The sequence below is a fragment of the Carya illinoinensis genome, chromosome 1, assembly GCF_018687715.1.
Source record: "Carya illinoinensis cultivar Pawnee chromosome 1, C.illinoinensisPawnee_v1, whole genome shotgun sequence".
Taxonomy (NCBI): Eukaryota; Viridiplantae; Streptophyta; class Magnoliopsida; order Fagales; family Juglandaceae; genus Carya; species Carya illinoinensis.
In genome coordinates, this window is record NC_056752.1 from 47,295,956 (window position 1) to 47,308,865 (window position 12,910).

Consider the following 12,910-nt stretch of genomic DNA (forward strand, 5'->3'; position numbering starts at 1 on the left):
AGGCCCAACCGAGGGGAGAGAGAGAAGGGGTTGGTCACACGACGTCGTTGACTCGTTGTCGCTCTATTGCTTTTTTCACTATATAATCGGCCGTTAGGGCTTATTGCAGCACAGACAAAGAAGCCTCCCTCTTGCTCAGTTAAATCAAACGGGTACGTCCCGGTGATCCTTTATATCGTTCAATGTTATTTAGCTTCTTACTATGTGCGTTCAAACTTGAACTCTTCTTTTTCTCTTTTTGATTCACGGTTAATTATGAATCAGAGTATTGGTTTGAGGACTGTTCCGTTCGGTTTTGGAGTTTTAATGAGTTGTTTGTTGATGGGCATTTGAATTAGCTTAACCCATCAAGCCCAATTGTCATACGAGTGTGCTTTCTATTGTGGAGGATGCTATAATGGGGTTTTTTTGGGAAAAAAAAGGTACCTGTTTGCTTTGGGGATGTATTAATCTGCTTTGCTGCTGTTTCAGGTGCCATTATTTTCTTATTTTCTCCAAACTCCTTCCGAATTTTGGGTTTTTCGTGCTCTGTTGACTTACGATGATGCTTGGATGCAACTTAAAACTTATTGTGTCTAATCAATTGGGTGATTTTTTAGGACCCTTTGTTTATCTTGTGACCTTAGGGGTTCTATATCTTTCCCTGTTCCTAAGTATGGGGTTTTATTGACAACAGGCGAGTGGGTAATTTCATGTTGGAAGAGAGTATAGTTAGTAGTATTTGGCATGCTGAGTAGAGGAGAAGGCTGTCCAGTGTTTTTTATGCCTCTCTGAGAGATGTTGTTTACTTTGACTTCTAAAACTAAATAGGGCCACATTCTTTATGCATTATTGTTGGTGATTTATCCGTTTCGTTAGTACCACAAATTTTTGTTGACCTATTATGATGTCATGTTGCCTATATCTACTGGAGTTCCCTCGTATGCTTATTAACAACTATAAATTCTGGTTATGATATTGTTCAGATGACCATGTTCTTTACTTTTGGCATTCTATCTATCATCAGGTAGAAAAGTTCTAGATAAGCAAAATGAGCGGAGGTGGAGAGAAGGGTTCAGCAACTACTAAAACTCCTGGAGATTTTCTCAAATCAATCCGTGGTCGTCCTGTCGTTGTTAAACTGAATTCAGGAGTTGATTATCGAGGTCATTCTATATTTCTCCTTTCCTTTCTTTTATTTCTCCTAAAGTTACTATCAATTATCATTGGTTTCAATAAGCAATGTGATGCATCCCATGCGTGAGAAATTTGCCTTGGGGTATTATGACATGATTTTGTATGGGAGGGGAAAATGCACGTGCAAAGAAAAGAAAAAGGGAAGTACTTGGCAAATATAGGTAGCATGCCATGCATTGGAAATTTGCCTCTCCCTTTTTCTCCTTTAAATTTGGGAAAGGGGTGAAACAGAACTTTTTGGGTAGCCAACTCCATGAGTGGGAACATGAATTTGGGTTCTGGAGGGGAAGAGTGGAGTTGAGGCCCATGCGCTGGCAACAAGAAATTGGATTTTGTTTCTTCTTTCAAACAATAGAAGAATCCTATAACACCTAATAGCAGTAATGGGTAGAATCAGACCACCTATTGAAGGCAGAGGAATATGACCTAGCCATAAATGCCAATGGTGAATTTTGGGTTGACTGATGGTCGTTGCACCCTGAATTGTTTAATTTCAGTATGGACCGTTGAAACATACATTAATATATAATCTTTGTGTGCAGGCATTCTTGCATGTCTTGATGGGTATATGAATATAGCAATGGAGCAAACAGAAGAATATGTCAATGGGCAGTTGAAAAATAAGTATGGTGATGCTTTCATTCGCGGAAACAATGGTACTTGAAGGATTGCCGCATTAATTTATTTTTATTATACAACATATTTTTACCCCATACCATTATTATCTGACCAGTATATTGATGGTTGGGTTTTGGGTTTTCTCTTCGTTGGTGCAGTTCTCTACATTAGTACATCAAAGAGGACGCTAGCAGATGGGGCTTAAGTATCGAATTTTTATCAAGCCATATGAAGCCTCTGCAGTCATGTCTTTTTTTTTTTAATGTTTGTATTTGTAATGTAAGATGACGTGGATTTTGGAAATTCGAATTAGATACGGCTGCTCGAACTTGGACATGAAACCTTGTTACTATCATGTGTAATGGAATGGGCTAGCTAGAGAAGCACTAGGAGCCGGTCGGGTGTCAAGTGGTTTTTTACACCAGCGAATAACAACATGCCACACATGAGTTTCAGTAATATTATGAATAGAGCGGCATGTAGCAGATCACTACTTTTCAAGACTGCGCCGGAGACCACAACTCCTCTCTTCTCTAGTTTTATCTTCTCTCTCCTCCTCCCACCACCCCCGTCGGCCTCCTCCCCTGTAGCTTTCGAAGAATCTGAGGGGTTGTTATTCCACAAGGATTGAACAGGATCATACAAATCAGTTCATTTGCGCATTTTATCAAACATCTTGCATCCATTCTCATTTCTAAATACAGCAAACCAACCCAGCAATCTAACCTTTCCTCATTCCATCACAACAAGCATTCACCATTACAACACAGTAATCCTTTATCAGGTTCATCACAGCAAGTATTTACGCAGATTCATAAAAAATTACCATGGAATACACAACAAGAATCGGTATAAACAAAATAGAAGAAAATTCTGAAAATCCTTCCAAGCATTTACGCTGCCTAATGTTCAAAAACAGTACTCAATTATCCAATTAAAGAAAATGACAATTATAAGACACTTTGACAATTATAAGACTTTTGAACAAATTATGCATCGTACGTACGTGTTTCAATAGAAGAGTGTCTCAGAAGGGTCCAAAAAATGTATAAGATTTTGATGGTCCAGAAAATGGATAAGATTTTAAAACGTGTGGAATCGGAAGAACCGAACGAAAAAGAAGAAAAGGAAGAGCAGAACGAAAAAAGGGAGGTAGAACGGGGAGAGGATAAGCAGAAGAGAGGAAGAATCAAGAGAGAAGAGAGAGAGTCTCAAGATTTTTTACACTAAGATGTGGTTCATTGTAAGACAAATACACCTACCACATGCTGTGTTCCTACTGGCTGGTGTGAATATGAGTTGGACACCCGACCGTTTCTGAGCTTTACTCGGCTACCAAATGTCTTCAATGAACTCTCTCTCTCGCAACACCGTATTTATATTATGATTTATGGGTATCATTGCCTTAAGCTTGCAAGGAATGTCAATGATACCGATGTCAATTCTGCTGCCTTCTACTTAGCAATGAACTGCAGATTTTACTCGAATTTTAGTCAACCGGGATAAGCACATTGGTTGGGGACAGGTCTTCAGCTTGTTGCACATTCTTGTAAGATGACGGAGGTCTCATTTTAATTGTTCTCCGTTTAGTTTAGCGTTAACGTTTCTGAAGTCAAGTTTGCCTTAAATTTGAAAATGACCAAAGCTTGGGAAGCATGATCTGAGAACGGCCTGACGAGGGTGAACAACGCCAATTATTAAATCTTCAATAATTCTTCCACCTTTCATTTTGTATGCAAAATGGACAGTAACTTCATGGGTATAAGCTCTTGGAAAGTTCGACTCGTGACCTATTTTTATGAGGATTTTCTTAATATCTACAATGCAAAGGAAGGAGAATAGATCTCAAGTAGTCAAAGAGTATTCCTTTTGGAGTGAATTGGATTCACTTGTAGACCTAATCTTCCTCTTACAATCATTTCAACATAATATATATTTTCTGTTTAGAGGAAAATTAAATAAGGGAACCATGTCATAAGAAATGAGTTCTTTAACTATGGTGAACGATCATATTCTATTCAAGCTTATAATATACAGCTTGCCAAAGCAGACATTATATAAAATTTAACATCATCAAACAAGTACATAACCGAATCACACATTTGTGATGCCATCACAAGATTTCATATGTCCGTTCATCAATGGTTCAGATACTCATCAATTGCTACAAAAGCGTGTATTCAGTTAGGAAGGGGTCACAATGAACCTGTGCGCTGACTTGAGAATGGTCCTAGCGAATTCTTTGCTGCTATCACTTTCCTGACCAACAGTTTCCACCTACCCTCGTCTTTCTTGGTCTGCTGCTGCATTTTTTCCTTGAAATGCCTAGTAGCAGAGAGAAAAAAGTATATGTTATTTAGCAACACCGATCCGACATCAATAAACTTATATACGATTTATGGAAATTTCTGTATCTGGCAGTGGGATTTTCACCTTATCAATTTCTTTCCAAATAAGATATCTATCTACTTTTTTCCCCTAACAATGAAGGATATGGAGGCCGAAATGGCAGTTTCACACTTACCTACAAAGAGGGACCTTGCAAGAATCAGGCTCACTGCATATCCGAGAATGCAATTCAAGCAGCTGCCACATGCGTTTGCAGTGAACGCATCCACCAGGAACCCGGGTCTTACAACTAGAGAAATGACGGACTAAAGTCTCAAGCCCTCTGCAAGCTGGGAAACCACAAACAACCTGGCTTCCTTTAAGCACTTTGTCACGCGGTCCTATTGTTCTACACCCATCCCTACATATGTGAATGAGGGCTTCCATTGCCTCCTGCAATTGTAGGTACACCTTTTTCTCTTCAATTTTCTTCCACCGCTCTTCCTTTCTCTGAAATAAACAATTGAAACTAAGATCTTAATTTTAAAATAAATTGAAAAAGGATTTAAGAGGAACAATCTGATAACTATATATCACCCACTCAACATTCTTATCAATTCTAGGAAGTCTCTGCATCAATTGCTTGTTGATTAGTGCCTTATATGACACACTCATATCTCATATCTTTCTTTTTCATATTAAAATGAGTATAGAACATGAGAAAATCTTAAATGTAGTAAAAAACTACAGCAGTTATTAGACTGGCTACCAAAAGAAAAAATTTAAATGAAGCAAAAGTCAAGCCGATGATTGTCAAGAATAATAAAACGTAATTGTCAACAAGCAGAAAGGTAGAGGGTCTCCAAGGATAGAGAAAAGTCGCAAATAACCTTTTATACTAAAGCATGATGAAGACAGCTATGGAATAAGATTTATCAATAACTGTTTTAGGGAAATATAAATAAAGAAAGTGACAGCAACAGAACTTACCAAATTCAATTAAAAAAGTAGAATTAAAAAGAATCAGGATGTATTTATAATAGGAGTGCATTCGGATGTTTTTATTTAGGACTTGCCTAACACAAAGCCCTAATAAAAGAGGAAAATCTGCTAAAATTATATATCATAAAAAACTATGTTCAAAAGCATAATTAGAAGGTAGATTTAGATCAAGACTAAATAAATGAATGAATGATTTCTCACACACTGACCAAGTAGATATTCTGCTGTGGTAACTTTTTTTTTTTATTGGCACCGGATGTCCAGGAACATCCCGATTAATCCCAGGAGTGCACAGGTCCTCGGCAAGGAGTTTCCCACAAGTGTACCTCAGGTAATTCAAGGAGAGAATCCCTTAGTCCGATGGTCCCTAGAGATTGTTTGCACCCAAGGGAATTTGAACCTTAGACCTGGGGGGAGCATACCCCCAAGCCCAAGGCCTTTACTGCTGCGGGAATATGTTCAGCAGATTCTAACAACTAGTAAACGAAAAAAGAGAGAATCATTTTTTTCTCCCATCATGATAAACTATATTAGATGATAAACCAAGAAGTTATTATACTGCAACCCATTAGTTGGTTGTTCAGCAGGTATCTACCATATAACCAACACAAAAATTTTCTATGTTGCCTTGTTTCCAAATTCAATGGATAATTAATTGAGATAAAATTAAGGAAAACAAGGAGAGCACATTAAATTCCACCAATTTCTCCATGCTTTCTTCACGACAGGAACATCACGCAACTTTTGCACATTTTCTTTTAATGAAGTACAAAAAAATGAATTGGTTTGAAGAAGGAACAGGAACTGACTTACAGCATCCGCCTCAACAACACACTCCAGAAGCTCTTGTTCAAGTGCAGGATTAACACGTTTCATTACTCTCCAGCCTTCAGTTAAAGGTATAGTTTTGAAGTTTCTGATAATTATACGGACACAAATGAAAGTGAGCCGTGGTGCATCACAGTTTCTTGCTAATTGAAGCACATCTATTACGTTTTCTTTGGTCAGCCAGCCCTGCTCCAGAATATATATGCAAACTCTTTTCAGCGATGGAACTGAGTAGCAGTGAGACAAAACCATCAAGTGGAGAACATACTGCTTCATTTCTTCCTCTTCGTAGCTGCATTAGAACATTCAAGAAGAAATAAAATTAGGAACTTTAGCCATAATAGCTAACAGAGTGAATGAAGATGCAAAATGATAGAAAGAGACGCCTCCAACATACCAGGATGAGTAAAGAAAACGAATAAAAGCGTAGGCAGCTTGATAAGGCACCCCGGGAATCTTGATGTATTTCATACCATTCCTAACTTTTGCTTGCTGAAGAATGTTCCCCAGCACTGGAGATGCAACACTCTGCACACGAAAAATACAGCCAATAAGCCTTTAGCTCCATCCCTGATGGAATTAATTTCAATGGTCCCATAGCCTCTTTTATACTGCCCCATTGCCCTTTTTAGAATTTGAACGGGCAGCAATTTCTTCAATATAATATTTTCAAGTGAAAACTTCACAGTTCACACCACTGAGGTTTTGGCCGACAGTCAGATACAAGTAGGAAAAGGGAGGCATGGTTAACTCACCAGAACACTGGAATGAGCCAAAATATATGATTTGTCTGCAGTGATAACGTATACATCTGAACCATATCCTTCCTTGAAAAGCTTTTCCCATATATCTCTTGTTTCTTTCGGGACAGAGCTACAATCTGACAGCCTACTGGAATTTTTTACGGTACGAAAGGATTTACCAGGGAAAGGTGGTGGTTTAGGAAGATTACATTTAGATAAAACAGAAGAGGAAGGAACTTCCTGCATGGTAAAAATATTGGCAGGGTTATCATCCTCTAGGTTTATATTAAAAGATCCACAGATGGATTCACCAGTCGAGGGCATCCATGGAGAGTTAATATCCACTGAAGTCATTTACCACTAAGATTTATGTAGTACTATCAGCTTCCAATAAAAGATCTGCAGAAAAGATGAAAAGGGTAATATTAAAAAAGTGCTGCTAATTAAACTACAGTCCAAAACGATACTAAAAGAGCCTCAACCATATAATGAAAACGAGCCCCAATGTATTTATAATTTATTGATGATATTGGTGCAAAAATGACTATGTTCGAAACTACTCTAGATATTCAATACAGATCGACTAAATGGTATCACACCATAACTTGGGTACCGTCCTCGTCTTTATTAGGGGGGGGGGGGGGGGGGGGGGGGGTGGTTGGTAATGCACCACAATGTGAAACTTCTTCAGAGAACGAAATATCAAACAGAGCTAAATAAACAAAACAGAAACTCCCGTAATATCAAACAGAGCTAAATAAACAAAGTTACAAAACAGAAACTCCCGTAATACCAAACAGGAAAAGCATCAACTAGCGAAACGATCACAAAGTTGCTTTGCTCTGAGGTTACAGACAGCTTCTATTCCCCAAAGGGTATTGCTACCATGCCCCCTAAATTTGCTCGCTTGGTGTTCCTTAGTGCAAATTACACTTTTCTTATCTTTTTTTTTTTTTTTTTTGCTTTTTATTTCAAACATGTTTAAAACATTTAAAAAAAAATATCAATTAATGGTCACATTTTTAATCAGTAAACAAAAATAAAAATTAAAAATTAAAAAAAATAAATGTATGAGCCGTAACCAGTGGACAAAATGAGAGAACATAATAACATTATTCATTTCACAAAATAAACCCCAACACCAAGAAACCTTAAACCCGTCAGTCAGGACAGTTCCCAAGCCTCTACCCAAACCGAGCCGGATATATCACTGAAAGAAAAATAAATGGGTTGAATCCATGAATCTATCGTAAATCTTGCACGTGCCATTCACACGGGCGTCAGTTACAAACGATATCCATTACAGTAAAAGGAGTCAACGCGTTCAAGGAACTATTCATAAAGGGATCCTCCGAAAAAGAAAACCGAAAAAAGACTAACAAGGATCAAAGCAATTTTTTGGCCAAGTAAAGCAATTGTTATTTTCATCAACGATGAAACTCGCAAATGATCCGTAATGACTAATAATAGATGAAGAACATCTCGGTCTCCCATACAAGTTATTTCCTTTTGCTTTCTTAGTTTCTCGGCAATCACAGAGAGAGAGAGAGAGAGAGAGAGAGAGAGAGAGAGAGAGACCTTTAGAAAAGGCCGCAAATCTTTTCAGAAAAAAATCAAGAGTTGCGCTATTTTCCGCGAAGTTTGAGTATATGGAGCTAAGGAACCTGAAAAATAATTGAAAAAATACAATTAAAGAATTAGAATCACAAATAAATCATTTCTAATTTTATTTTTTTTTCAGATGAATCTCACACGGTATTTCCATTTCTAAACGAAAAAAATAACAATTTTAGGGAAAATTGCAAAAGAAAAAGCAAATTCAAAGAGAGAAAATTTGAGTCCAGATTATTTTCTTATTCTTCATCTTGAGTATACTGTGTCCTTTGCAACAATAATTAAAAATTTAGGAAACAGTGAGAGAGAATCAGAGCTGGAAAACATCGATTTAAACTGCTTCGAAATGAATAAATTTTAAAAGTAACAATAAAAAAAAAAAAAAAACTACAGGAAAGAAAAACAAATCGAACAAATAGTATTTAGTCTTGACGGAGGAGAACGGGAGGTACCTTTTCTTAACGATATTGAAGAAACGTAGAAACAGCAAGTGATAAGCGGAAGCTTTTGGAATTTTTTTTAAAAAGAAAAATATCTCGAAGTGCATGAAAAAAGGCTAGGTTGTGAGTATCTGAACTACTTCTTTCAGAGCAAGCAGGTCGTTTCTAGAGAGAGAAGAGGGTGCCGACGAAAGCCAAACGAGGAGGTTGGAGGGAGACGTACGTGCGCTTCGAACAGGAGGGAAAGACTAAATAGAGGCACGTCGTTTGTTTTTTATAGCAGGTTGGCCTAAAAAAAAAAAAAAAAACCCATCCATCCATCGCTTTGTCCCAACTACGAAGTCCTGACTCCTACACGTTGCTTCTTTTTTTCCTCTCTTTTTTTAAAAAAATATTTTTACGGCAACTTTATTTCATTTTCATCCCCATTTAATAATAGAAACATAGTTTTAACATAATTTAATGTAACGTCAGTCATTAATAATATACACTATCATCTCATTTAATAATAGAAACATAGTTTTAACATAATTTAATGTAACGTCAGTCATTAATAATATACACTATCATCTCACGATATAATATATTTTTTTAAAAGATAAATACTTTAATTATAAATTTTTTAACTGACGTAGATTAAAATTATACATTAAATTATAAGATTATTTTTATAATAAAATAATTTTAACATATTGTATAAAGTCATATAAATTTATGAATTTATTTTTATATACCATTTTTATGATTTAACACTTCTCTTTTCTAAATACAAAATTAACATGAAAATATTGGTTTGGCAGTTATATAATAACCACTCAATAAAGGGCTGGTTTGTTTACATGAAATCAAATTATCTTATCTTATCTCATATAATTATTACAATTTTTTTAAATTTAAATACAAAATATAATAAATAATTCAATCTTTTCAAATTTTAAAATAAAATTAATATTAAAAAATTAATATTATAATAAAATTTTACTTAACTTTTAATAAAATATCTTATATCATCTTATTTATAATAGATAACTAAACCATGCCAAAAAAACACTTATTTGTTATTTGTTGACACCTTGCATGTAATAATTTTCTTCTTTTTGTATTAAAAGGCGAGATTATTACGTCAAGTCTGATGTAAACTCGGCTATAGCATTTTTTTTTATATATATATATAGAATAATAATTTCAATATATATATATTTAAATATGACCCATCATATTCGTTTGGAAGAAAAAGCACACATTTTGTTTTTGGTGGAAAGATAATTGCTTAAATACATTGGAACTGCCTTAAAAGCCGAAGGGTCAGCAAATTGGGATTTGACATGAATTGCTTTTGAAGTTTGAAACCCAAGGTTTGGTTTAGGTCATAAACCGAGGTTTCGAAGCTTGACCCTTGATTAATTTCCTCTGTTTGGTTTAAGGGCAACTAATCTGATCGAAAGTCGGTAAGAAAATTCCAGGACAGAAAGCACGATGTGACCCAATCTTCGTAACAAGATATAAAATATAAGGTGGAGGCCTGGCTTCAAATTTAGTGGAGATATGACCTTGATTACACTGAACTTAACTCAATGGTAACAACACCACTCTAAGTGAAAACCAAACAACTTGGGTGGAGACCAGATGGACCTTCACCTAATAATTGTACCACACCAGATTAAAGTTAAATAGAGATAAGCAATTTGATTTTCTTCAAAATTTATATTTACAAGTTAGTGGGTAAGACATACACTCTATGTTATTGACATGTTCATGATTTAATTGGTAAGATTTAATTTTAAACTTCTCTTGCCAATCAAATCATGTCATTTCAGCAATATAAAGAGTATATATTTTATACTGACTTGTAAATAACATTGCTCTATATGTAATTTTAGTTCGAAGACTTAAATATAGATCATAAGAAGTCCAACGAAGTTTAGAGGATCTTCTTCACCAACCGATAGATTCTTTTTAAACATTCATGATAAATGAAGTTTTTTAAATTCTCTGCCCTCCTTGCTTCAATTAAAGATGGGGCATGTTGGTCAAGTTATGTCTTAAAAAGGGGAAAGAGAAGAAATGTGCAATACAAAAGGAATTAATTAAGGGACAATCAATGCAGTAACTACTCCTCAAACTCCTACACAACTTACCTTTCATCGATTATTAAATTCTGCTAATTCTTAGGTCCATGCCTGCACCTCACCTCCCTAGTATTTCATTAAAAAAATATAAACTAAACCCAAAGTTCTCTCTCCATTGTCTGGCAAATCTAGGTATAAGACTTGCAGGGTACTCTTCACCCCAGAAGTGTATGATCATTTGAGTCTGGGAAATTCCAGTTAAAAGGGCATGAAATCTATGAACATAGAAAAATGCTTGTACAAGCTGCTAAGACATTGCTGCATTTGTTGGTTCTCTGATTCGGATATGTTTCCTACCCAGTACTCGTACTTTGATTAATTTAAAGATACGTCCAGCTTTGAAATTTGGCTATATTTTCCAAGGTTTCAAAGCATGCCCCAGCCTTCTAATTTTCTTCCTCTGACGCATGCAGATTGAATAATATTGTAATGAAAGGGACGCGAGTCCAATTGCCAAAAAGTGTCGGACGTAGAGATAATGAATCAACTTTAGGTTTTGCTTACATATTCAGTATTGAAACAGCGGTTGCCAACCAAATATATACGTGGCTTGAAATATGTTGTTGAGCAAAAGATTCTTTTGAAAAGTTCAAAACCCTAATATCGTTGACAGATCGATCGATGTACTACCATCCGGTTCGTTCGACGTCATACATAATTCTTGGACGCATGCCTTCTCTTTCTTTGTATTTCTCTCCTAAATTCGAGCCATTTGAGTAGGTTGAGTTGTACCATGTTTTGACTCAGGAATGACGAGGTATTTTTTTTGTTCATTCTTTGTACATAAACCCAGTGCAGAGCCACGTTGGTGGCTCCCCCAGAAATTGAAAATATATATATGTTAATTTTTTTTATTTAATAAAATAATATTAATTTATTATGTATTGGCACTACTCTAAAAATTATTTTAGCACATCCATAAAATTTAATCTGATATAAAAATAAAATAAATAAAACACATCTCATATAAAATAAAATACATATTTTTATTATAAATAAAATTTTAAAAAGAAAATTCTAATTATAACTGGTAGTATTTCTAATCTCTTTCCATCCTCTAAAACATTTCAATTTCAAAATTATGGCTTACGGCAATATGCTAGACTGTCAGTTACAGACTAGCATTTCTTTCGCACACGGCACAGTACCATACTTCACATCTCGTCCTTCACATTTATGTCGAAAATTGGTAGAGACAGAGAAATCAAAGACATATTATCTTATTAATATATTGATTCGTCTAATTTTGACTCTTCCAGTGTCTATTGCAGCCAGTGAATGAGCATTTTTAACTATAAAAATTGTTAAAATAAGGTTTCGCAATAATATTAAAGATGAATTCTTAGCAAATAATTTAATTGTCTATATTGAAATAAAAATAGTTAAGAATTTTGATTGAAATTCAATATTTGATAATTTTGTTTGTTTAAAAGAACGCAAGTTACAATTTTAGATATTTTGTATTTCTTTTATTTAATATATTTATATAAATGTATTTATATTATTTCAATGGTATATTGTTCTTAACATATTAAATACTTTTTTAATATATAAGTTGTATTAAACATATTTTATTTTATTATAAATTTTTCTATCAGATTATTATATATCGTAAAAAAATTATATAAAAATAGAATAAAAAATATTTTATATATATTGTTTTAATTTTATTTAGCTCCATAGATTAAATTCTGACTCCGTCGTTGCATAAACCCACTTTATCAACCTTGTCCTCCAAAGACTCCCATAAAATATTGAAATTACCTTGCTCGGGAAAAAGAAATTCATTGTAATAATTCATGACTCGAAAAAAAAAAAAATTTAAAAAAATTATTATTAGGTATTCTGTCGCAAACCATAGCCATAGGAAGAGTTGAAGAACAAACCAAGTCTCGATAAGCACGCGTCATCCACAACTTAGACCGAAAGTCACGTAATCATATAGTCTAGTAATATTTTATAGAGAAATACTTTTTGCAGTCAGGAGATGCAGTCGGCGTGCAGTCGATTGTAAAAAAAATTAATACGGGAC

At 34.8% G+C, this 12,910-nt stretch overlaps 2 protein-coding genes across 2 annotated transcripts; one reads left to right on the forward strand and one right to left on the reverse strand.

Moving 5' to 3' along the window:
- The first annotated feature begins 6 nt into the window (after positions 1 to 6).
- Positions 7 to 2,177, forward strand: LOC122278521 (sm-like protein LSM36B). Its single transcript, XM_043088703.1, has 4 exons — positions 7 to 152; positions 1,007 to 1,145; positions 1,719 to 1,832; positions 1,953 to 2,177. Exons 2-4 carry the CDS (start codon positions 1,031 to 1,033, stop codon positions 1,997 to 1,999), a joined length of 276 nt encoding a protein of 91 aa, XP_042944637.1. The 5' UTR covers positions 7 to 152; positions 1,007 to 1,030; the 3' UTR covers positions 2,000 to 2,177.
- A 1,592-nt stretch (positions 2,178 to 3,769) lies between these two features.
- On the reverse strand, positions 3,770 to 9,010 carry LOC122278516 (BTB/POZ and TAZ domain-containing protein 3-like). The gene is made up of 7 exons (XM_043088700.1): positions 8,762 to 9,010; positions 8,274 to 8,359; positions 6,708 to 7,094; positions 6,350 to 6,480; positions 5,938 to 6,244; positions 4,319 to 4,632; positions 3,770 to 4,119 (listed from the first exon to the last, which is right to left on the reverse strand). Exons 3-7 carry the CDS (start codon positions 7,047 to 7,049, stop codon positions 3,990 to 3,992), a joined length of 1,224 nt encoding a protein of 407 aa, XP_042944634.1. The 5' UTR covers positions 7,050 to 7,094; positions 8,274 to 8,359; positions 8,762 to 9,010; the 3' UTR covers positions 3,770 to 3,989.
- Between the last annotated feature and the right edge of the window lie 3,900 nt (positions 9,011 to 12,910).